The sequence below is a fragment of the Solanum dulcamara genome, chromosome 12 (genome assembly GCF_947179165.1).
Source record: "Solanum dulcamara chromosome 12, daSolDulc1.2, whole genome shotgun sequence".
NCBI classification, from domain to species: domain Eukaryota; kingdom Viridiplantae; phylum Streptophyta; class Magnoliopsida; order Solanales; family Solanaceae; genus Solanum; species Solanum dulcamara.
The window spans coordinates 56,016,197-56,042,145 of NC_077248.1; the positions used below are offsets into that span (position 1 = coordinate 56,016,197).

Genomic DNA, 25,949 nt, shown 5'->3' on the forward strand with positions numbered 1-25,949 from the left:
GTATCCACTGACATGTTACCTTATTGAGATGTAGCAGCTGGGATATTCTTTCCTTACACCTTTTGCATCCTCTTTCCAGTTGAGGTGATAAGGATGGTAGAAGCTGATTTTTTAAGTTGATTTTCTGTGTTGGCTTAACAATAATACTCAAATCTTTTCTAATGCTATTCTTTCCTTGCTTAAAATAACCTTTTGTCTTCATATTGGTCAGAGGCATGCATTTGTGGATAGGTTATATGGTTTCTTGGATTTTTTTGATCAATTTTTTTTTCTAGTACTTGTTAAATTTATTTTTTTTTGTGATATATCCTACAAGTTTGGAGCGACATTGTGAGTGAGGATTCATATAGTTGACCTAACTTGTTTAGAATTGAGACTTATTTGTTGTTTACCTATATTTTGCAGTTTACGTTCTTGCTTCAAGCGTCAGATTCTTTCGAGTAAAACCCTTGTTTTTGGATCTCTTGCCGCCTTGTTGTGTGTTAGTGGTTACTTACATTTCATTTGTGTGATGTAGGTAGAGGACAGGGAAAGAGAGAGGGAGAAAATATGCCTTGTGAAAGAAGATATGGATCCAAATGCCTCAAAGAGGCGTAAACTTAAAAGAGAGCATATGGCTTCAGAACCTGGCGAGTATTCACCCGCTGCTCATCCTCCTCCTCTTTCTAATAATATGTCGCAGCCCTGTGATGGAAGAGATAGGGGAGAGCGAAAGGGTATTATTGTTCAGCAGCGTCTAGGTTACGTGGACGAGCCAGGTCTTAGGATTCATGGAAAAGAAAGTGCCAGCAAAACACCCCGTCGTGATGCGGACTCGTATCCTTATTGATACATGTGCATACAATTCCTTATAGCGTTTTCTTTTGACCATCTGCTGCATAAACCAACATATGCAATTTTTTTTGTTTGAATTGAAGATTTGTTTCTTTTATCAGCAATGCCTTGTCATCCAAAATACCAGTCTGGCTGTAACTGTACAATGCTACCAATCTATATGGCCTTTTTAGTGGTTGTCATTTGATAGAAATGTTTTTTGTGTCATTGTTTTATCCAACTCCTCTACTATTGCATACTGACTACTATTGAAAAAAAAATACAATTATAATTAGATAAATTTTATGCACTTTTACTATTTCATATGGTCTACCCAAAATTTGTTGCCCATATTTCACTATCAGGGGTTTGTGAGTTTGTTCAAAGTCAATTTTTGTATATAGGTTTACAAATCAGTTATGATTCCATAAATTGATATATTACATGAAAAGTACAATGATTTAGTGTAATTAATCTTTTTTTTAACTCAACTTGGGCAGTGTTGGTATAAAGGTAGTGTCATGGCTTGCCATTGAAGTCTGTTTATATTTGATGCCTTAACTATGCACCGCAGTATGTATGACAGAGAGTGGGATGACGACAAGAGGCAAAGAGCTGAGCCCAAGAGGCGGCATCGGAAGTAATTGCTAAACCACTAGACAACTGAAGTTTCTGTCGAAGTAAAATTTACTTAGTGGGGTTTTTGGCTTGTGTCATATATGTTCCCAGACCAATTTTTTTTAGTCAATTGTTTTATTAGGCCCTCGATGGGGTTTGAATTATTATATGCATGTAAGTAGGCAAGAAGATTGTGTTTCTTTGTGCAAAATGCTTCGGAACTCTATATTTACATTATTACATGGCAGTATGAACACTGCTTACAGTTTTGGAAAAATAAATTTAGGTTGGATAATTATTTCTTGCACTGTTTATTTAGCCATTGTTTGAAATGTAAAAAATAAATTGTCACTTTTGACACAAGTATTTGTACTAAATCCCCCCTAATAAAAAATATGGAAGAACTCCAGGAACTAGCACTAGTACTTATAGTTCCAACTTTATAAATCGTGCTATAGTTTGATATGTGCATGCAGATAATTCGAATTCTAAGAACAGTTCATGTAGTACAATTAAACTATCCAGTTAGTCTGGTGCTTGAAGTTTTTATCCAAGAAGATTATTTTCATCCAGTTATAAAACTTATTGGGTAATGTCATGAGCTTACTGGATATGCCAGAGCCCTGGTATTGTCACTTACCCCGGTGGGCTTGGTATTTCTCATTGTTAGTGCTCGGATTGAAAGAGTCCTTTTGATATGCACTTGCATCGAATAAAACATCTAAGCTTACGGTAAGACGATCATCTAGTGGATATTGAGAATAAACTTGAGTTAGATGCCACTATTTTTCAATCTTTTCAACTTTCTCCTATTAAACAATAGATTTCTATTCAATTTCTTGTAATAGAATAGTTAGCATTTATGAACTGCATTCTCGTTATTATGGTTATGGTGATTGGTAGTGTCAATGGTCAATTGTGGTGATTGTAATAAATGTTGATTGTGATAATTAATAATCATTGCAAGTGATGATATTGGTAGCTGAAAATAGTAGGCAACCATATGTTGCAATGATGGTGAATGTAATGATGAACCATTATTTCTGTGGAAATTTGTGAAGTCGTTTGAATCGTATCCGATTCCAATATGAATGGGGACAAGCTGGAAACAAAACAAAAAAGAGATACTCAAGGTGTACAGATCACTGAAGACTTTTTTCAATTGACTACATGTTTCATTAATCTCTAATTCTCTTCTAATTCAACTTTAATGTATGTGTAATACATTTTAGTTCAAAATTTAATTCATTTTTGTAGTGTATAGATCACTTAAGACTTTTTTTCATTAGCTACAAGTTTCATTCGTCTCTAATTCTCTTCTAATTCAATTTTAATGTGTGTGTCTATAGATCACTGAAGTATAATAAACTTGAGCAAATAAATTTAGACTATAATAAAAGTAGCAAATACATACATTTTTCTTCAACATCTAGCACACAAGTTCAAAACAACAAACTAAGAAAAAATACACATAAACAAATTGAAAATGCTATCAGTTAAATAATGTGTTGGTAGAATCACATACTTAATTCTAGACTCCCCGACAGAGCCGTATTTTTGCATAATCGATTTCGACTTTTTGGATTCTTCTCCTGAGCAATTATATGTCTCACTTTCTTTGACTGAAATTGAGGAGATAAATCCTTGAGGAGATAAATCCTCAAAATCATCTGTCAACAACTTTCTTAGATGTCGATGCAACATCAACTTGTTTTCTTTTTGATTTAGATTTAGAACTCAACTCAGTGATTTTTTTTTCTAACTTCTATTGCCCTTTTTCTTCACATACATTGCTTGAAAATTTTGATTAACCTCACCACCACCTTCTTCTGGAGATTGATTTGCAGAAATTCTCAAACTAAAAGTAAGACCGACATTCATTTCACCACCGTCTGCTGAATCAACAATTCAAATTCGTGGGCTTTTTCTAAAAGATTTTTGACCTTCCATTACAATCGTGCACCTAAAACCTATGAGTTTCGTTTGAAACAAACAAAAAGATAAAGGAATAAAGAAAGAATGATGAGTTAGAAAAATGAAGAAAAAGCCCTAAGAAAAAGAGAGGGATAATGACGCTAGAAAAAATGAAGAAAAAGCCCTAAAAGAAAGAGAAATAATGACGCGCCCTTTTTCTTTTCCCCAAATAAAAAAATAATATATTATCTTATTTAATTAAAATATTATTAAAATAAAAATATATTTAAAAATAATAAATATTTTTTAAAACACGTTCAATTCAACTAAGTAATTTACCTTTACTTTATCCTATATATTTAAAATTTGCCCATAATTAATAAAAAAAGAAGGATGACAAATTTGTCGTACAGAGGCATTCATTTTCCTTGAAGCTCCGAAACCCTAAAAAAAGCTTGATATCTGTAGTGACCCATGGAAAATTCCCCAATTTAGGATTTGGTGTTTCTCTATCTTAATTCTTAAGAAGCAAGTGAAGAAACCCTAGCTCGCAGGGTTTGTCATTTCCCGACAACAAAAATGTCTCTTTCACCTTTGGAGTATTTGTACTTTACAGAGGACTCCATCAAAGAGTTGAAAAATGGAAACACTAGCTTCAAGTTCTCTCAACCACTTCCCACTCTTCGCTTTCTCTATGAGCTCTGCTGGGTTATGGTATTCATTCATTTATTTATTTATGTTTCATTTTAGATACTTAGGATTATTTGCAAGTTCCATGCTTATATTTATATAATTGAGTAAAATCCATTCATTTTGTTGAAATATTACTTCCTTATTTCCTATGTCTGATTATGTAGAAAAACAATTATTAGATAATTCACTAGTAACTTTTTGAACTAATAGTTGGCTATCTGCAAAAAAAGGGACAACTTTGATAATTTAAAAAATCCATTATTACATAACTGATAGAAAAGCTTATTCCATTTATTTAAAAATTTGGTTAGTTGCTAAAAAAAGGTGATTTTCTGACAAGTTTGATTATTTGGAAAGTCAATAAATAGCTAATTGATAAATTATTGATCGTTTTGGATGAGATTAGTTGGTTATTTGCTGCAAAACACTACTTTCTGTTTGTAAATTTATTGAATTTAAAACAACATACTGATTAGATCATATAAAAGAATTCAAACAAAACACCCTGAACGGATATTTTCGTTAGCGTTGATTTTCATTGGTTTGTTGCTTTAAGGTCTGTGAATTGATTGTTTTGGGTTGTTTTTAAGGTTCGAGGTGAATTGCCCTTTCAGAAATGTAAAATGGCATTAGAGTGTGTGGAGTTTGTGGATTATGCATCCCAGGAGGAGCTAGGGTCGAGTTTGGCTGATATTGTTACCCAATTGGCTCAGGATGTGAGTTTTCGTATTCCCATTTCTTCTTATTGTCAACTATTAATCCTGAAATTATTGTCCATATTTGTTTACTTTTTGACTCTTAATATGTGAAAATAGACATAAATAGAAGGATACAGGGGTATCTTTATTTGTTTTCATTCACTTGATGCTTTAGATATCAAACAAACACCACTTGATTTTGGCTTATAAACCTCCATCCTGAAACATCAAATTTCTTTGTTGGAGTTCTGTGAATACTATTTCTTAGCATTAGCTTAGTTTAATGAATTGATGAGTATATTTAGTCGAGTATCGACTTGTAAAAGCTCAATTCAGAAGGCCAAACTTGACTATATGTTGTTAGCACTAGCATTAGTGGCACTAGGTATAGGTGGAAAATAGGAGTGATTTCTCAGGGTTTCTTTGGTTATTATCAGGACAGATGTGTGAGTTACAATAGGATGCAGGGGACATATACTGTCCGGATTTTTCTTATCTAAAACCAATTATTCCAGAATTATTTGCTGTTAACATGTATTATTTTCCAAGGGAATCAATTATTCCAAAATCAATCCAGATCCCAGAGAAAAATACCAACCTAAGCGAGACTTTTGTTGATATCGCTTATATAGTTGTTTTGGTTTCACATATTAAATAAGACACCATGTTGGGAGAAGAATACTCTCTCACAAAGATGCTTGGTCGGCATATTCATTGGAGGAGAAGCCCCCACTCGTAATGACGTCAGGAGATGGGCATCTCAGACTTGGAAGGGGGTCCCAAACCTTCAAGTTTTCGACATGAATGGATTCCAATTCCTCTTTGAATTTCCATCAAGAAGGGCAGCGGAACATATCCTCATGGGAGAATGGGAGAGAAAAGGACAAGCTCTGAATCTCGAGTGGTGGAGTCCAACTTCCAATGCAATACCGAAGTCCACCAAGTACGACTGGTTCTGGGGTAGGGTTTTGGGTCTGCCCCTACATCTTTGGGATGAGAAGACAATGAGGAAATTGGAGCAGAGTATGGCGGTTGGCTGGAAAATGAGGAGACAGAGCTCAAAAATCACCTGAGGTGGGCAAGAATTAGAGTGAAAGGGCCCAGGGAAAAAATTCCAGTTTCCATTGAAGTCTCAGATGAAAATCTGACCTCCTCACTACCAATCTGGTGTGAAGAACCGGCATCTTACCGAAAAAGGGAGCCGGAGAAGGAGGAGGTAGGGTCTAGCTGTGAAATAAGGTCTTTTTAGACCTTTGCATGGAAAAGGTAAGGAAAAAGTAGGGAAAGGTGTCTCATCTTTTGATACTTACATGGAAGAAGTACTTATGGGGAAAGATAAACATGTGGAGGATATGGGGCTAGCCCAAAATTTGAATAGTGCAGTGGGGACCTGTGGAGTACAGCTGTCAATAGATGGAAGGGTTTCAAGAGACAAAGGTCTTAGTGGGCTTTTAAATAGTGGACTCTCAACCAAAAAGGCCAATCCCTCCTACATTACGGCTGATGCTGATTTAATTCACTTAAGCCCAAACCAAAACAAAAGGCTTTTTTGTGAGTCTTTCACAGAACTTATCACACCTCAAAGAAAAGAAGAAGTTCATGAGAATTTTGTTCTTTTTGAAAGCGAGACGGAGCTAAGTGATAAAAGAGCCGAAAGTGAAGACACAATGGTTAAGGAACCGAGGAAAAAGAGCAATACACCATACAAAAATATGGGGGCCAAGAGCACGATAAGTAGACCAGTTTGGTCCGTGATGATGATGCTACAGAGACTGATTTTTCAGATTCTCTTCTGGTCATGTATGCAGACCCAGAGCCTTTACAAGTTTACAATGGTGATGAAGAAGAAAATTATGCAGCTAATGCTAATGCATGGGTACAGGACAACATGTTCAAACTTGGCCAACAATTTGGAGTGGACTTCAAAGGCTGTAAGAAGGAAGCCTTTTTATTATTGTCAAAATTGGATAAAAGAAGGGGAGAAGGTAACGGGAACTGCTTGAAGGCAGTGACTTCAGTTACAAAGAGCACTGTCCCAAAAGAGGCGAGGAACTTGTTTTTCGATGTAAACTTCAAAGATTGAGAATCAAGATCCAGAGGGAGAATTCTATCCCTAACTAACTAATGAAAGTCAAGCTGGTCACATGGAATGTAAGGGAGCTCCTTTAGTTGATGAGCCTTTCATAGAAAGAGTTCATTTAACTCTTGGAAATGTCGCGGAGGAGAGAGTTTTCTCAAGTGCCAGTTATGGTGATGAAACGGAGATCTTATCATCAAAGGAAGCTCTGAAATACACATGAAGAAGGGGGAGGTGAATTTTGTGGTGGGGGCGACCTTAGCCTCAGAGATTCTGATCTCAGAGTTGGACATGGCTGACACAGGTGGAAACAAGGAGAACACAGGGGACCTCTCGCAAAGCCAAATAATTCTTTTGGAGTAACCAACACCAATTCAATATGATTCCAGTGAGTGTATCAAGGAAGTGGAGGCTGGTGCCTCTACCTGGGTACAAGATAACATCATCAAATTGAGCAAGCAATGCAGACTGTTTGATGGTTTGGAGAAGGATGCAGAAGTACTATTCCAGAAGCTTTATCAAAGGAGGGGGATACCAATGGTTAGCAACAGAACTCAACTAGTTCCAAATGAAGTTAGAAATTTAATCTTTGATGTAATGTATAAGGGAGGGGAACCAAGAAGTGAATTGAGGAAGGGGAGAAGGCCATCAATTGGTGATCAATGAGAACCTAAATTATTTCTTGGAATGTTAGGGAATTAAATGAGGGTAATTAGAGAAAGTTGGTGAAGAAGCTAGTACACCAGTGGAATTGGGTAGCAAATTAGGAGATGTTAAATGTCTGTTAAGGGAGTTATGGGCTTCCTATTAAACATCAAAAATAATTGTTTCTTTATATTTGCCATTTGTCCTTCCTATTAATCTTGCTGGCTGATACTTCTATTTTCATTCATGTGATCAGGCTCATTGAAAAATCAATATCTGAACCGAATGACCTTGTTTGCAAGATGCAACTTTTGGGTTCACTTCCTGGAGTTGTCACTGACAACTCTATGGAAGTGGCAAATTCATCAAGCAATAGATCTTATATCAATCTTCGAAAAGAGCTTTTTGAGATGCTTTCTTCTGTGGGACCTCATCTTTATCGAGATACATTATTGCTACAGAAGGTTTGGTGCCCCTGATTTGATGATAATATGACTTCTTGTTTATGCTATGACTTAACTTTTGCTTATTTACCAGGACTCTAATGTAAGTATTTGAAATATTTCCTAAGATTAATATTTCTGATTTTGGGATAATCAGGTATGCAGAGTATTGAGAGGTTACTACATTTGTGCACATGAGCTTGTCACTAGTGGTGAGGCAGGCTTTATCTCCCAAACTGTTACCATTGGAGATCGAACTCCTCGAATGCACCTGAAGGATGCTAGGTCAAGAATTGAAGAAGCATTAGGAGGATGCCTGCTTCCTTCCTTACAGTTGATACCAGCAAATCCTGCAGTTGGACTAGAGATCTGGGAACTAATGAATCTCCTTCCGTATGAGGTTGGTTTAAGATTTTAACCTTCATGTTACAGCCTTTGCTGCTATTTGGTCTGATAAAAAATTAGTTGCTTTAGGTGCGTTATCGTTTGTATGGTGAATGGGAGAAAGATGATGACCAATTTCCAATGCTTTTGGCTGCAAGGCAAACAGCAAAGGTGTAATTCTGATGTCTAGAAATAGTGCATTTTATTTTGTTGTCATGTCTCTGTGTTAATTGCAATATTACTTTGTGTGACAGTTGGACACTAGGAGGATCCTGAAGCGCCTTGCAAAAGAAAATCTAAAGCAGCTTGGTCGAATGGTTGCCAAACTTGCTCATGCCAACCCAATGACAGTCTTGCGAACAATTGTTCACCAGGTATCATTTAATTGGTGCCTATCGGCCTGTGTTTTTCAAGTCCTGCAAGATTTAAGGTTGTAACTTTAGGTATATAACATGCAATTCATCTGTGCAGATTGAGGCTTACAGAGATATGATTACACCTGTTGTAGACGCTTTTAAGTATCTGACTCAGGTCTAGTCGTTGTTTCTTCTCCCATTTCTGCTCCTACTTCTCTTTATGTATCTCTTTCTCATGTGTGCTTGGTCATTGCATGTTCCGAGGGTCTATCGGAAACAACCTCTCTACCTCGACAAGGTAGGGGCAAGGCTGTATACACATCACCCTCCCCAGACCCCACTTTTGGGATTACACTGGGCATATTGTTGCTGCTGCTGCTTGGTCATTGCATGTCTTCTGTCTGTTAGAAGATCTTAAATGTTATGTTAAGCAGTATGATAATTAAGTTGGGTGTTGTCAGCAGTTTTGTAGCTAGTTAATCTTTCTTATGTTTTTGACATTGATCAAAATCCTAAGTTTAAAGAGGACTACTGTTATTGACTATGATGTTTTAACTAATTCATATCTGGTGGGCTTTGGTGGTTGCGTGGAGGCCCTGAACTTCAAAATCTTACATCCATGCATTCTCGTATCTTTGTTCGTCCAGGCCGGCGTTGAATTCTCTGTAAAAGGAAAGATGTGTATCATACCAGGGTGATATTCCAGTTACCAAGATGGCGAAGGTGGTGTATGGTTGGAAATGAAAAGGAGGGGAAAATCGTATCCTGTATTGGTTCCTCTATGGAAAGGTCTGCTAATATCATAAATGAAGAAGGAAAGAGGAAATAGAGGTTTGGGAAAATAGGGAGAGGCAATATAGACTAGGGTAGGGCCATATTTTTTTTGGGATGGGGGTGGGGGTAGGCAGGGGGGTGGGGGTAGGCAGGGGGGTGGGGGGAGGTTGGGAGACTAGGTTTAGGAAATAAGGTTTTGCTTTGATGAGATTTTTTTATATAAAAGGATAGGGAAACGCGGGCCATTGAATGGGATTTGATGGATGGCTGAGATTCAGCTGGGTTTGAATTGGTCTAGCAGATCTTCGAGTCGTATGGATGGGTTTGGTGATAGTTTTGGGCTGACTGGTTAGTTTGGTTGGGCCAGAGTGAGGTGGTATTTGGGTTTTCCGGATAGGTCAAATGGGAAGTGGGTTTGGTCTGGTGATATAAATAAAATGGGCGCCTAGTGGTGTTAGTATAAATGGACTGGTCTTTTATCTACTTCTCAATTTATTTGATTTGGGCTTTTATAAAATGATTAATAAATAACTAAAGTAACAAATTAATTCAAAGAGAGTAAATAGGAAATAAGTAGATCATTAATTAATAAGTCGGTGCAAAATAAAATAAATGTATGAACTAAACTAAAGAAACAACTTAAATATGAGATAAATATTTAGGTGTTATGAGGCTCTTCAGGTGTCAGAGAAATTCAGATGTCTTTTGGCCTTCAGATAGTGATGAAGCAGTGAGTGCAGCCAATGCTGAAAAGGAGTCTGAAAGATCAGACTCATCTGCTTGCTTACTCCTTGATCTTGGTTCTTCTTGGAAACCTATCTCGTAATACTTTCTGAACTCCATGCTCGAGTAGTTAGAGAATGTCTTTATATAAGTGTTTTGCATGTAATTATGTCTGTTGCACAGAATCTTCTTTTCTTGCTTCTACGATCAATTTAAGTATTATTCAGCCTTCCTTATCTTTTGTGTAGATGGACAGACCTTCTTGATACCATCAAAACAATGTTGCCTTCAAAAGCCTGGAATAGCTTGTCCCCAGACTTGTATGCCACCTTTTGGGGTCTTACACTCTATGATCTTCATGTTCCTAGATCCCGTTATGAGTCTGAAATTGGTAAGCAGCATGCTGCTCTTAAAGCTCTGGAAGAACTTTCTGATAATTCAAGTTCTGCAATCACAAAAAGGAAAAAAGATAAAGAAAGAATTCAAGAGTCTCTAGATCGGTTAACTATGGAGCTTCAGAGGCATGAAGAGCATGTAACATCTGTTCGGAGACGCCTGACTCGTGAGAAGGATACATGGCTGAGTTCCTGTCCTGATACTTTAAAGATCAACATGGAATTCCTTCAGCGGTGTATATTTCCACGCTGTACATTCAGTATGCCGGACGCTGTGTATTGCGCCGTGTTTGTTAATACTCTTCATTCCCTTGGAACGCCTTTCTTCAACACTGTGAATCACATAGACGTTTTGATATGTAAGACATTACAACCCATGATCTGTTGTTGCACCGAGTATGAAGTAGGTCGACTAGGAAGATTTTTGTATGAGACATTGAAGATGGCTTATTATTGGAAGGTACAATTCAGTACATCACTGTTGCATAATACCTTCAATGGACAGAAATAGTCGTTTGACTGGCAGTTTCTAACAATGTGCAGCTATACTAGCTACCGTTTTTAACTTTTTAAATTTCAAATTGAAGGGTGATGAATCAATTTATGAACGTGAGTGTGGAAACATGCCTGGATTTGCCGTCTATTATAGATATCCAAACAGCCAGCGTGTTACGTATGGCCAGTTTATTAAGGTTAGTCTGTGACATTTCATATGCATACAATGGGAAAACATGAGTGCAGTTTAAATTGCGGGGAACAAACTGCTCAGTTCCTTATTTACCCTTATTGTGATAATTTGGCAAGTCACTTCACTTCCAAAGATTTTCTCCTTAGGAGCATTTCTCAGCAGCAGAAAATGAGGGGTCTACAAACAGTGGATTATCATCCTAACACGTAAATTTGTGATTGAATTTTACTTCACAACACTAAATTTCTTCAAAAAGTGTATATAAGGTGTCCTCTTTTTCATGAGGTGGTCCTCCTTTAGTCTCTCTTTCTTCTACTTCTCTTTTTCATAATTTTTTTTTTGTTCTTATTTATATATTATATATTCTATGTGATTTCCTCCTTTATCTCCTATTGTGTGATAAAAAAAAGTTATGATGCTTGATTTCTTTTATTCCACCTATCATTCTTGTTTCCTTAGTGCTAAATACTCTTTGTTTACCTTATTACTTAATAGTTGCAATTCTGGTTAAGGTACACTGGAAGTGGAGTCAGAGAATCACGAGGTTGCTCATACAGTGTCTGGAATCAACTGAGTACATGGAAATCAGAAATGCTCTTATTTTATTGACAAAGATCTCCAGTGTCTTTCCAGTTACTCGGAAGAGTGGAATAAACCTTGAGAAGAGGGTACACCTGATTGCAAATTCAAATTTGTATCTTTAGAGCTCTAAAAGATCAAGCTCTTAGGTTTTTCTTTTATTCTTTGGTCTTCTTCTAGGTTGCCAAAATTAAATCTGATGAAAGAGAGGATCTCAAAGTATTGTCTACAGGGGTTGCTGCAGCTTTGGCATCTAGAAAGGTAAATTTTGAGTAAAGCTTTATCGTAGTTTTTAACTGATTATGAGCAATACCTTACCTGATTACAACAATCAAAAACCATATTATATGGCTTCTTAAGAGTTTCTACTTCTGTAAGCATGAGTTTTCTTTGCTCTTCTATTTCACCTGATGTTGTGGTATTTGTTCTTTCTTTGTTATCTTCCTGTTGAGGGCAGGATGACATTGGCTGGTGAAAGCCTGATATGAAATATTGCTTATTTCGTCCCAATTTTTGCCAAAAAATTAGCACTTCTTATCTTTATACCCTGCCCACTTTTACGCTTTTTTGCTTTTAGTGACATGCTATTGTTAGGACCTGATGTGACTTCATGGAGATAAAGATTATGTCAGGCAGTCTTCTTTTATTTCTTAAATTCCATTAAGCTCCATGTTCAGTGAAACATCAAAAGGAAAAAATTGGGGCAGTGAGATTATTTCTGTTTTGACGTTAAAATTACTTTGTATTGTTAGATTTGATTCAGGGACTTAATTAATTGATATTTGCAATTTGCTTGCCTTCTTTTCCCCCCAGCCATCATGGGTGACAGATGAAGAGTTTGGAATGGGTTACCTAGAACTAAAACTTGCAGCAGCACCTGCTTCTAAGTCTTCGGCTGTTAATTCAGTGGCCATACCAAACGGGAGCGGCGCTAGTGTTTCTCAAGGTGAGCCTTCTATTGGAAGAACTGTGCTGGCAGGAAGAGTAGCTGATGGCAAGTTGGATAGGCCAGACAGTTCTATGCCAAAACCTGATTTAGGTCAGGTAAAACAGAAAGGCAGTCAATCAATTAATGGACTGGATGTGCAATCTATGCCATCTACTGCCCTGCATTCTGATAGTCCAAGTCAAAAACACGTAGATGACTCTATGTGTAGGGAAGAGAGTACCATAAAAGCTGCTTCTAAGATGTCTGGCGAGCAGGAGGTATGTTCCATACAGTATTGACCGTCCAAATACAATCTAATAGATGTTAATTTAGCAGCCATTTTTGTGGATGTGTGGTGGCTTTGGTTTTTGAATTTAACTGTGTGATTGTTGTCAAATTATGTTCACATCGATCATCGTATTTGATAGTTGAAAGAGCCTAGAGTAGTTTGTCTAAATGTAGTTGTATTGAACTTCACTTTTTTATTATATCATAGCATCTTAAATAACCACCTCTATTGTTTAACTACAGACTATGATATTGAGATGGTCGTGTAAACCATGCCTAGTTTAGTTAGTAACATAAGCTTTGTTCCTTTATGGAACTCCTTTGTTGAAAAGCCTGTATTCTGATGGAGCATCTATGTTTCAGTCATGATGGATCTGTTCTTTCACAATCTTCACTAATATAGCATCACTTAGCTCGACAGTTATTCCTACACGAATTATCAGTCTTAACTAAATTTTTGATGTGCTGTTTTTGCATAACTAATTAATAGTTTATTGTCTTGTAGGCTTGTAGTTGACTCTCTTGATAGCTCTCATTTGCTGATTTTATTCCAGAACTTTTGACCCGGAAGGCTTTATTATGGAACAAAATTTTGGTGACTCTTAGTTCCTTCATATAATGTCACATCCCAATTTTCAGGCCTACCTGACTGGCACATAACACTCTACTCGCATCGAGAGAACGGACCCTATTTACCGTTTTGACACTCATATCCATAATAAGCAATAAAAGACAACAATAACAAAAGAATGATCATAGTCTGGGTCTTTCAACCCAATTATGCAAAAGAATGAAACTAAGACACCTCCACTGGATCTATAATAGGGTTCACTAAAAGGTGATACCTAACTTGTAATACCGTCACCTAGAACACTTTTCTCTTATAGGAAGGAAATAGAAAACAGATGTGAGTACGACTATGTACTGTGTAAGTGTCGTCAACCTCCCTTCAAAAGATGGGATGAGATTTATGAAAAACATGCATAATTATACCACATTATACAAAAAAAAGTGTCACATCCCAAACTACACCCACACGTGACTGTCACCCGCTAACACCACCTGCCAAGCAAATCAGTTCTCCATTCACTTAACCACTTATGTAAGTACTGAGAGGTAATAAGTGCAAGTCCAAACACATAATGGTCATTAGATACGAAATAATTATCCAACCAAAATTATATATCAACTTATGAAGTCCAACGATCACTCAAATAATAAATCTCTAGCCCAAATCCCACACTAAGACTATGGAGCATCTAATAGAATAACATGAGTTCTAATTGAGGGCATGCAAACCTCAAGAAAAGAAAATAAACGATACAAAATATATATAGTTAAAACGGCAGCCTCCATGAACAATGCAAAGTCTCACCTCAGACACTAATATGTTGAGGGTCCTCAGAATAGGCTTGCAACATGAGCTCACTGCATAGCTTGGATTGTTCCTCGACTCACCTTACCTTGTGGCGCGAGACCATCACAAGGCTGGGTGGTCAGCTGAAGAATCCTTCTCGTGATGTGCTAGTGGCATGAGCCCTGATATTAGTGCCTGGGAATGAGTATGTGATGAGCTTGCATGGGGGGCTAACGTTACTGTCCCCGCCAGGCACTCTCCCTCAAAAACTTTTAAGTTCTTCACATTAGGCATGCAACGTGACGCCATGGCACTGCATTGGACTTGATTCCATCTTTCCATTTTGAAACTTTTAGCCACTTCAGCACTTCAATACATTTTCCATCTTGCACCATGCACATATGTTAACATGTCCTAATGGTCCCACCCACCATGTGTGGGTCCAAACATACATCGGGGTTATTTTAATCACGTAATTGGGTTCATAATTAACCCGAATCAGCGTCACCAGGGCTTTACAGATAAACTATTTTCAATATCATGCCAAGATTTTGGCCAAAGGGTGAAATGTGGATTTCAACCTATATTTAACCCATACTAGTATAGGTAAAAATGGGCTTGCCATGTGTGTGTTTATTTTGCTAGTTCCAGACACGGTATATGGATTCCATGTAGCCAATTTCAGTAATCCCTCGAGTTGCTGCTACTTCAACATTTCGAAATCATCATTGAAGATGCTTCAATAGTTCAACCCATCTGATCCTCTCAATCTCATCATAGTGATTCGCTGCATCTACTCGGAGTAATTTTTTTTTATTTTTTGGGGATTTTTTTTTTGAAACCAATGTACTTGGAGTAATGTTCGTTTAACTTATATCAGTGTTATCAGAAAACGAAACGTGCAAAAAAGCTCCAAGATCCTCTGGGGATTAAGTGTAAATAAAATATGGGCTTAATTGAAAAAAGCACAAATGGAGGAAAACTGCAAATATGTATCTGTAGTCCAAGATTAATAATCGTAAGCATGAATAATAAATATAGACAAAGAAATTTTAAAAAATCATTATAATACTGCGAAATATCAATTATTTAGTGTCACATCTTCAGGATTGCACTCATTAGCAAGGAAAATTATGCCTCAGAGCTTTGATGATGACACTGAAGCGCCCATAAAGCGTGTGGCAAAGCGCTCAATACAACCCAATCCGCCCATTTGCCACCCTAATTGTTAGTGTGTGATATGTATCATGAAGTAACCACTTTGCTTTCCTTTTCGATGAATCTTATGCATATGGATGGATTCTTCATTATTCAGTTGAGCAGTTCTCTTTTGTCAACTTGTTTGAACTTAAAAAATATTCACTCTTTTCTGCAGGGAAGAGCTACAGGCAAGCGAGCTACTCCTGCTGGATCTTTCTCAAAGCAACAAAAGCATGATGTTGCAAAAGATGACAAGTCTGGGAAAGCTGTTGGAAGAGCATCTGGAGCTGTTTCTGGTGATGTTGTTTATCCATCTGAGAGCAGAGCAAGTGGGAGTGTTAATGTTTCTACTACCGTTTCAGGGAATGGTAGCATGTTTTCTACTGTACCTAGAGGTGCAGCTTCATTAACGAGATTGTTAGATCTTTCAAATGAATCTAATGCTGAACTTACAGCTACTAAGTCTGCTGATCTGAGGGTTTCTGCTGGAAAAGATGATGTCATTGAAAGTTTTGATGTGCATAAGGAGTCCACATCGCGTCTGGTTCATTCGCCTAGACAGGATGCTTCTAAAGCTAATGATAAAGTACAGAAGAGATCTATTCCTGCAGAAGAGCTTGATAGACTGAATAAACGCCGGAAAGGTGAAATTGACGGTAGAGATATTGATTGTGGTGATACCCGTTCATCGGAGAAAGAGCGGTTGATAGATGCACGAGCTGCAGATAAACTTCATCCAGCAGATTATGATAAACATGGTTCTGATGATCAAATATTGAACCGAGCCTCTAAAAGCCTCTTGATAGATCAAAAGATAAGGGTGGTGAAAGACTTGAGAGAGACCCCAGAGAACGAGGGGACCGTCCTGATAGGTCTCGCGAGGATGATGCATTTGAAAAATCTAGAGATAGGTCAACGGAGCGGCATGGAAGAGAACGTTCAATTGAGAGAGTGCATGAAAGAGTTGCTGATAGGAACTTTGATAGGTTGAGTAAGGATGAAAGAATCAAAGATGATAGGAGCAAGCTGCGACATAATGAAGCATCTGTAGAAAAATCTCATACAGATGATCGGTTTCACAATCAAAATTTGCCTCCACCTCCACCATTGCCTCCTCACATGGTCCCACAATCCATTAATGCAGGCAGGAGAGATGACGATGCTGATAGACGTTTTGGAATTGCCAGGCATAGTCAAAGACTTTCTCCAAGGCATGATGAGAGAGAGAGACGGCGGTCAGAAGAGAATAACACATTGTTGCAGGATGATTTGAAGAGAAGGAGAGAAGAAGATTTTCGAGATAGAAAGCGGGAAGAGAGAGAACTTTCAATGAAGGTAAGCTTGATTTACATTTCATGCATAATTGTTCAAGATACAGCAGATTCCTATTTGCTCGTACATTTTTTAATCTTTCATCGTAATTCAATGTTAGTTTTGGCTATCAAAATGGATTAATGGAAGTGAAGCCCCGTGAAAGAAACAATATGCTTTATTGTCAGGTTATCTCCCTTTCTAGGGGCCAGTTACTTATTTTTTAATCCTTTGACCTTTGTTCTTAAATTGAAGAAGCTTTCCGTTTCCAAGAGCACATCTCATTTCTGGTTTCATATTTAATTTGACCCAGTTGCCAGAAACTACGACTCTGTCCCAAATATCAGTTGATACCAGATGTTATAGCCCAAGAAAACACACTTTATGCCTTAGGGTCCAACTGGTAATAGATGGTCGAACATAACATGTTCTTTCAGACACCTTAGGTTCCACCGGAAATATTGACATGTTTGAAAAAGGAACATTACCAACAAGAACAGTCATTGGTGTGTGATTAATCAGAAAGCAAGCGGTAGAGACTATATCCCTTCAAAATTGTTTAGGAACCTTCAATTTGACCAAAAGTGCTCGAGTTGTCTGAAGTCCTACTCTTCCTTTTTGCAACTCCATTTTCAGAGATGGTATCAACATATGAAGATTGATGAAGAATACAATACTAACATATACTTGTTAGCATTATCAGTCCTTAGAATATGCACTGAAGCACTGGATTGAGTTTTGGATTCCACACAAAAGGCACATAAGTTGGTACACTTTAGAGCGACTTCTCATAAAATAAATGGAAAAGGGTAAAAAAATGCCGTTAAACTATGTGAAATTGAACAAAAATGCCACCAGTTAATAGTTTGGTCCAAAAATGCCCATGCTATTAATAAATTGGTCCAAAAATGGTTCTACTAATAGTTTGTTCTAGAAATGCCTTTATTGTTAGAGCCTGTTTGGATTGACTTTTGACGTAGAAATTCTAACTTATGATTTTTGTCTTCTTTTTAAAAGCATTTCAACTTAAAATCACGTGCGTATAAGCACTTTATTAATTTATCCAAACAATTTAAAAGTGCTTAAAAGCTATTTTGGCTTAAAAGTACTTTAAAAAAGCCATTCCAAACAGACTCTTAATGGGTCAAAAACGCCCTTTTCCTGATAAATACATTAGTATTTTTGTTCCTTTAAAAATCTATTCTATTCCTGACAAACATATTACTTTTAAAGAACCCTATTCTTGTTTTTTTTTAAAAAAAAAATCATTTTAACTGATAAATAAGTAGGAAATAATCGTTTTTTCTTGTTAATCTCATTTTAACAATAAAAATAGAATAACTCCATGTACCTTTTTAACTGATACTATAGGTTATATATAAGATCATATTAACCCCATCATTGATTTTCATTTGCGTAGCGATTAAAAAATTCCTAATAAAATAAAAAACATTTTCCACCGCATCACAGAGAGGCATCGCAACAATCTTTCCCACTGCATCACAGAGTCTCAGCTCAATAATCATCTCCAAGTTTCTAGCTGAAGAAGAGTACCGGATGTGTTCTGATTCTAGCTTAGATGAGGAAGAGGAAGACTAACCTCCTCACTTTCCTTTTCATGTTTAATTTCTAGATTTTTCTTCAGATTTGTTCTTAGTTTTTAGTTTATTTCCTTTTGCGTTTTCGGTCGGGTCGTGATGGCTTGGGCCTAAGCTATTTTGTACATAGACAGTTTCTTTGTTATAACTCACGTCTCTTGGCCTTTTTATTCAATTTTTTTATTTCTTAATCTTTTATGAATTGAAGTAGGATTAACTTTTTCTAATGAAAAAGTCATCATTGGGAAAAGAATGTGTTTAAAAAGAAAAGAAATAATATATTTATTTGGAAAAGGGCATTTTGACCCATTAAGTAACAATAAGAACATTCTTGATCAAACTATTGATGACAAGGGCATTTTATACCAAACTATTAAATGAGGGCATTTTTTATCCTTTTCCGTAAGATAAATCCAAGTCATTCAAGAGAAATCATCCACAAAAGTGAAATATTTATGTCTAGTTTTGGCAACAACATGACATAGTCCTCAAACATTAGAATGAACCAACTCTCAATTCGCTTAAAACCCCTTGGTCCAAATGATATGTGGTGATTTCTCGCAAATTGACATGACTCAGTGTGAACTTCTAGAGAAGACAATTAGTGTGAGCTTCCATCATCAAGGATGAAGAGATCATCAAATAAATGTTGTTTCTCACAAAGTAGACAATGATTGTGAAAGAACGAGATATAACAATTAAGGTCTCTGATGAGTTCACTAATAGAAATCAAATTAAGGGCGACTTTGATAGACTTAATACAAATGATAAGGTAATAAGAGGAGGTTGGTTTTACAGTCTTATATTGACAATTGTTACAAGTTGATTTATCAACTACAATCACTGGATAGGGTGCTTTGAAAAATATTCAGTCAGCTTGGTGAGTTATTCATATTTATGATCCCCAAAATTGTCTTATGCAAGTTGTCTTTCACATTTTCCGATCTTAAGTTTGCTCCAAGGAAAGGCTTGCGTGTCTCTAAACATGGCTGCCTTCAATTAAAGTTTTTACAGACGCGAAAGTGAGTCTATCTTTAGATGACATAAGATCTACATCTGATTACTGTAGAGGGAACCTAGTTACTTGTAGAAGTAAGAAGCAGTGGGTAGTTGCATGATCAAGTGCAGAAACAGAATGTAGATCTTTGCCTCGGTATTTATGAGCATCTTTGGCTACAATAGTTATTGGAAGAATTGAGATTGTCTGGTAAAAGGAAATATCTTGTACTGCAACTACAAAGCTCTGACCAGTATAGCTCAGATTCCTGTTCAACATAACTAACCATACATTGAAATTGATCGGTACTGAATCAATGAGAAAGTTACTAGTAGCACCTTGAGTTTGCTTCATGTACTGCCAGAAAAAACAACTAATGAACATGCTTACGAAAGACATCTGCAAAATGACTTTATATTTAGGATTGCAAGCTAGGCATGTGTGACATCTTTGCTCTAACTTAGGGGGGGGGGGGGTATTGATTGTGTTTATTAATTAACATGGTTTTAGGAGACTTTATTTTCCTTTTCCAACGTAATTATAGAATTTTTCTTTTATTGTAATTGATTGTCTCTCCTCAATTAGTTTGACTTCACTTATTTACCCTTTCTCATTGGATGTAAATACATACTCAAATATAAAAAAATGTCTTTTCTTTCTCAAATTCTAACAATCACATGGGTGTAGGATTAGAAAGATTAAACTTAAATTAGTATACCAAGTCCCATCCATATACAACATACCCAGTGAAATCCCACAAAGTGGAGTTTGGGAAGAGTAGAGTATACGCAAACCTTACCACTACATCATAGAGGTAGAGAAGTTGTTTTCGAAAGACCTCGACTCAAGTGTATCAAACCCAAGTAAAAGAAGAAGAAAATACTGGAGAGAGCATAACAGTTAAAAAGAAAAGCAGTGTAAAGTCTACAAGAGAGAAACGATAACAACATCAAAATAATATGATAATCGAAAAGCAATAAACAACATATGACAAGAACTCCAAGGCATGACTAGTCCTATGTTTGGCACTAACCTTCACAAGGCAAGACAATACTCTACCCCTACTAGCCTTCTGCCCTAGTACTCGACCTTTACTCTTTTCTATCTAAAGGAATGTGTCCTCGAAAATATGAAGTTATGTCATGTCATGTCAAATCACATCACCTCCTCAATACTTTTTTCAGCCCATCCCTACCCCTCTGTGTACCCCTTACATCCCAACTATAACTGGCAAAATGGGCCGGGCCAACCAACCCAACCCTAAAGGGCTAGCTAGTTAAATGAGTTAGGACATGTTGACCCTCTTAACTAAAGGGCCTATAAAATAGCAGCCCAACTCAGTCCTAAGCGGGCTCCGGGTTGGGATGGGTTGACCCTTCAATCAAAAGATGGACAACATTGGCCTCTTAGAAATATTATCGAATATTGATGAGCACAATAACAATATGTCAAAAATTCACATGTTTATGAGTTGCACACACTTTAGTGGAACACTTACAAAATAACAGAATAGGCAAAGATACAACAGTCAACATTCATATGATTCATCAAAACAACATACATTACATGATCATTTGTTTTTCATAAATTTGACAAGAAAGGAGAAATGAAAAATTAGGCATAAACATAAAAGTAAAGGATGTCAGATTCATAGTTATATTATCTTCAATTGCCTAGTTGGTGTAGATTTCACAAAATAAAACACTACTTAAAATATATATAATAAATATTTTAAAAATTCACGACCCACGGGTTGGCCTCTGAAGCTCGCGGGTTAGGCCTATTAGTCTGGCGGGTCAAATGAGGCTAGGTTAAAAAGCCTCTTCTTAATTGGGTTGAAAAAATTTAGCCCAACCCCTCTTAATTCAAGGGTTGGGTTGGGCCGGCCTCATGGGCCAAGCCTTTTTGACAGCTCTAGTCCCTACTATAAGATCTACTACATGTAGCTCAAGTCACCAAGATGCAAACAAGACTGATTCAACACATAGCTAAAGTAAAAAGAGTAAAGACAAAGCTTCACAAACCTAACTATACTCCTTGAATAGCTTGAATTTGCAAAGAACTTGGTGAAAATCTTCTCTCTAACATGTGGTGCTCCTTCTCTAGGGAAAGAGTCAAATTCCCCTTCAAAATGTTTAAATGTTCTAATTATACCTTGAGAGTTTTCCCTAAAAGTGGTATTTAGAAGACCTATTCTCATTCATGGCCTCGGCTACTGCTAAAAGTAGAGTGCTTCTCCATAATTCAAGTTTTGTTTGACCTCCTTGCTGGTTTTGTGATTAGCATTGACAGCAAATAGCATACACCAAAGGACCTCTTCTTGTTTTGTGCATTAGCTTACCCATAGTTACCATAAGCAAATACGTGCAAACCCACAGTCCTTTGTATCTCCCACTTCTATTTTTACAGTAGTAACGGCTACTTCATGGAAGTCCTTTATGAATGTTTAACATGAATTCCTTTCTTGTCCAACGCCTACCAAACAACCTTTCTAGGGACTCTAATCATATGCTTTTTCCGGATCAACGGTTACCATGTGCATATCTTTCTTTCTCGCCATAAATTTTCAATTATCTTCTTAACAAGAATATAGCTTACATTGTAGGTCCATTGGGAAACAACAACATATCTGGTGTAGTCCCACAAAGTGGGTCTGGGGAGGGTAGAGTGTAAGTAGACCTTACCGCTATCTCAGAGATAGAAAGATTATATTCGATGGACTCTCATCTCAAAGAAAAATAGTCCATAGCAGGCCAAAAATAGAAAAAAAATGGAAGTCAAAGCATAATTCATAAGCCTAATGCCATGATAGTTCGGACAACTTCGAATATCTTATTTATTCTTATTAATTAGCATCAGGATCCTGCTGCACGCATTGGAAATCCTACCATTTCATAAGTGTTATATTGGATAGCTTGGTATGGCATCCTACTCCAGCCTCTCCATACTTCTATGATGATTTCATCTGTACAAGAAAGCTTTTCTAATATTTATATTTTCCGTTGCATCCTGTACCTCTTCTGATCTATTTCTACAACTATAGCTTGAGTTTTTATTGTGCAAGAATGCATGTAGATCCCAATTATTGTTCCTGTGGTTCGAGTTGAAGAATTGCTCAATTGTTTTACCTCAGTTGCCAATGTAACTAATATTTTTCTCTAGGTATTTTAATTTCTAATGTGATAATATGCCCTAACGTTCATATTTTGACCTTGGCAACATGGAACTAGGTTCTCTAAAGTATGGAGGGAGTAGTTTCCCTGTTTTGAGTTATATTTTTGGCCCTTGAGGTCTGAGTAACAACAGACTAGGTTCTAGTGACCCTATTCAAGAGGAGGAAGCATCACAATTCCTAAAAAGTTTGTACTAGGGAATCTAGGAGATTCATTTATTTAAGAAGGTGGAGGAACTTCTTAGTATTTGGGAGGCTTCCCAAGGAGTATAATGTGCTCACAATGATGATTAAAAGTGAAGACTGGAGGGTTTGACCAAGGTTGACCATTGACTAAGGCCCTAGTGGACTAAAGTTAGAAGTAGCAGGATGCCTTGCTTATATGCCCAAGACCATGATATGTTTATTTGGCCATAGATCCATCTTTAACTTCATTTAATCATTTGGACTGTCTTGATATATTTTGGGTTGTACTTGATGAGCTTTCCCCATATTAGTGTAAATGGTTTTAGGTTAAGAGTCCAACATTTTGGAAGACATTGAACATTTTTGTGGAATAGGTTTGCGTTTTGTTTGCTTGTCTAAATTTTATGTATCAATCTGCTTCCATAGCTGCTTGTCAAATGTTTATCCATTTTGCATGTTGAAAACATTCCCTGCGTCTCTTTCTTGTTAATCATTTGACCTGCAACACTTTTGAGTTCTTGACTTGTAACACTTTTGTATCCACTGACATGTTACCTTATTGAGATGTAGCAGCTGGGATATTCTTTCCTTACACCTTTTGCATCCTCTTTCCAGTTGAGGTGATAAGGATGGTAGAAGCTGATTTTTTAAGTTGATTTTCTGTGTTGGCTTAACAATAATACTCAAATCTTTTCTAATGCTATTCTTTCCTTGCTTAAAATAACCTTTTGTCTTCATATTGGTCAGAGGCATGCATTTGTGGATAGGTTATATGGTTTCTTGGATTTTTTTGATCAATTTTTTTTTCTAGTACTTGTTAAATTTATTTTTTTGTGTGATATATCCTACAAGTTTGGAGCGACATTGTGAGTGAGGATTCATATAGTTGACCTAACTTGTTTAGAATTGAGACTTATTTGTTCTTTACCTACATTTTGCAGTTTACGTTCTTGCTTCAAGCGTCAGATTCTTTCGAGTAAAACCCTTGTTTTTGGATCTCTTGCCGCCTTGTTGTATGTTAGTGGTTACTTACATTTCATTTGTGTGATGTAGGTAGAGGAGAGGGAAAGAGAGAGGGAGAAAATATGCCTTGTGAAAGAAGATATGGATCCAAATGCCTCAAAGAGGCGTAAACTTAAAAGAGAGCATATGGCTTCAGAACCTGGCGAGTATTCACCCGCTGCTCATCCTCCTCCTCTTTCTAATAATATGTCGCAGCCCTGTGATGGAAGAGATAGGGGAGAGCGAAAGGGTATTATTGTTCAGCAGCGTCCAGGTTACGTGGACGAGCCAGGTCTTAGGATTCATGGAAAAGAAAGTGCCAGCAAAGCACCCCATCGTGATGCGGACTCGTATCCTTATTGATACATGTGCATACAATTCCTTATAGCGTTTTCTTTTGACCATCTGCTGCATAAACCAACATATGCAATTTTTTTTGTTTGAATTGAAGATTTGTTTCTTTTATCAGCAATGCCTTGTCATCCAAAATACCAGTCTGGCTGTAACTGTACAATGCTACCAATCTATATGGCCTTTTTAGTGGTTGTCATTTGATAGAAATGTTTTTTGTGTCATTGTTTTATCCAACTCCTCTACTATTGCATACTGACTACTATTGAAAAAAAAATACAATTATAATTAGATAAATTTTATGCACTTTTACTATTTCATATGGTCTACCCAAAATTTGTTGCCCATATTTCACTATCAGGGGTTTGTGAGTTTGTTCAAAGTCAATTTTTGTATATAGGTTTACAAATCAGTTATGATTCCATAAATTGATATATTACATGAAAAGTACAATGATTTAGTGTAATTAATCTTTTTTTTAACTCAACTTGGGCAGTGTTGGTATAAAGGTAGTGTCATGGCTTGCCATTGAAGTCTGTTTATATTTGATGCCTTAACTATGCACCGCAGTATGTATGACAGAGAGTGGGATGACGACAAGAGGCAAAGAGCTGAGCCCAAGAGGCGGCATCGGAAGTAATTGCTAAACCACTAGACAACTGAAGTTTCTGTCGAAGTAAAATTTACTTAGTGGGGTTTTTGGCTTGTGTCATATATGTTCCCAGACCAATTTTGTTTAGTCAATTGTTTTATTAGGCCCTCGATGGGGTTTGAATTATTATATGCATGTAAGTAGGCAAGAAGATTGTGTTTCTTTGTGCAAAATGCTTCGGAACTCTATATTTACATTATTACATGGCAGTATGAATACTGCTTACAGTTTTGGAAAAATAAATTTAGGTTGGATAATTATTTCTTGCACTGTTTATTTAGCCATTGTTTGAAATGTAAAAAAATAAATTGTCACTTTTGACACAAGTATTTGTACTAAATCCCCCCTAATAAAAAATATGGAAGAACTCCAGGAACTAGCACTAGTACTTATAGTTCCAACTTTATAAATCGTGCTATAGTTTGATATGTGCATGTAGATAATTCGAATTCTAAGAACAGTTCATGTAGTACAATTAAACTATCCAGTTAGTTTGGTGCTTGAAGTTTTTATCCAAGAAGATTATTTTCATCCAGTTATAAAACTTATTGGGTAATGTCATGAGCTTACTGGATATGCCAGAGCCCTGGTATTGTCACTTACCCCGGTGGGCTTGGTATTTCTCATTGTTAGTGCTCGGATTGAAAGAGTCCCTTTGATATACACTTGCATCGAATAAAACATCTAAGCTTACGGTAAGACGATCATCTAGTGGATATTGAGAATAAACTTGAGTTAGATGCCACTATTTCTCAATCTTTTCAACTTTCTCCTATTAAACAATAGATTTCTATTCAATTTCTTGTAATAGAATAGTTAGCATTTATGAACTGCATTCTCGTTATTATGGTTATGGTGATTGGTAGTGTCAATGGTCAATTGTAGTGATTGTAATAAATGTTGATTGTGATAATTAATAATCATTGCAAGTGATGATATTGGTAGGTGAAAATAGTAGGCAACCATATGTTGCAATGATGGTGAATGTAATGATGAACCATCATTTCTGTGGAAATTTGTGAAGTCGTTTGAACCGTATCCGATTCCAATATGAATGGGGACAAGCTGGAAACAAAACAAAAAAGAGATACTCAAGGTGTACAGATC

The 25,949-nt window shown here is 36.7% G+C and overlaps 1 protein-coding gene and 1 pseudogene across 1 annotated transcript; both read left to right on the plus strand.

The window, feature by feature from the left end:
* The first annotated feature begins 517 nt into the window (after positions 1–517).
* Positions 518–1,673, plus strand: LOC129876847 (THO complex subunit 2-like). Its single transcript, XM_055952328.1, has 2 exons — positions 518–816; positions 1,388–1,673. Exons 1-2 carry the CDS (start codon positions 569–571, stop codon positions 1,455–1,457), a joined length of 318 nt encoding a protein of 105 aa, XP_055808303.1. The 5' UTR covers positions 518–568; the 3' UTR covers positions 1,458–1,673.
* A 2,150-nt stretch (positions 1,674–3,823) lies between these two features.
* LOC129875777 (THO complex subunit 2-like) lies at positions 3,824–25,071 on the plus strand (annotated as a pseudogene).
* The last annotated feature ends 878 nt before the right edge of the window (positions 25,072–25,949 follow it).

Excerpts from the sequence above, each read along its gene's own strand:
- LOC129876847 (XM_055952328.1), top strand. The coding sequence starts at position 569 with ATGGATCCAAATGCCTCAAAGAGGCGTAAACTTAAAAGAGAGCATATG. Across the intron at positions 817-1,387 it reads CCCCGTCGTGATGCGGACTC|TATGTATGACAGAGAGTGGG; the intron begins GTATCCTTATTG and ends TATGCACCGCAG.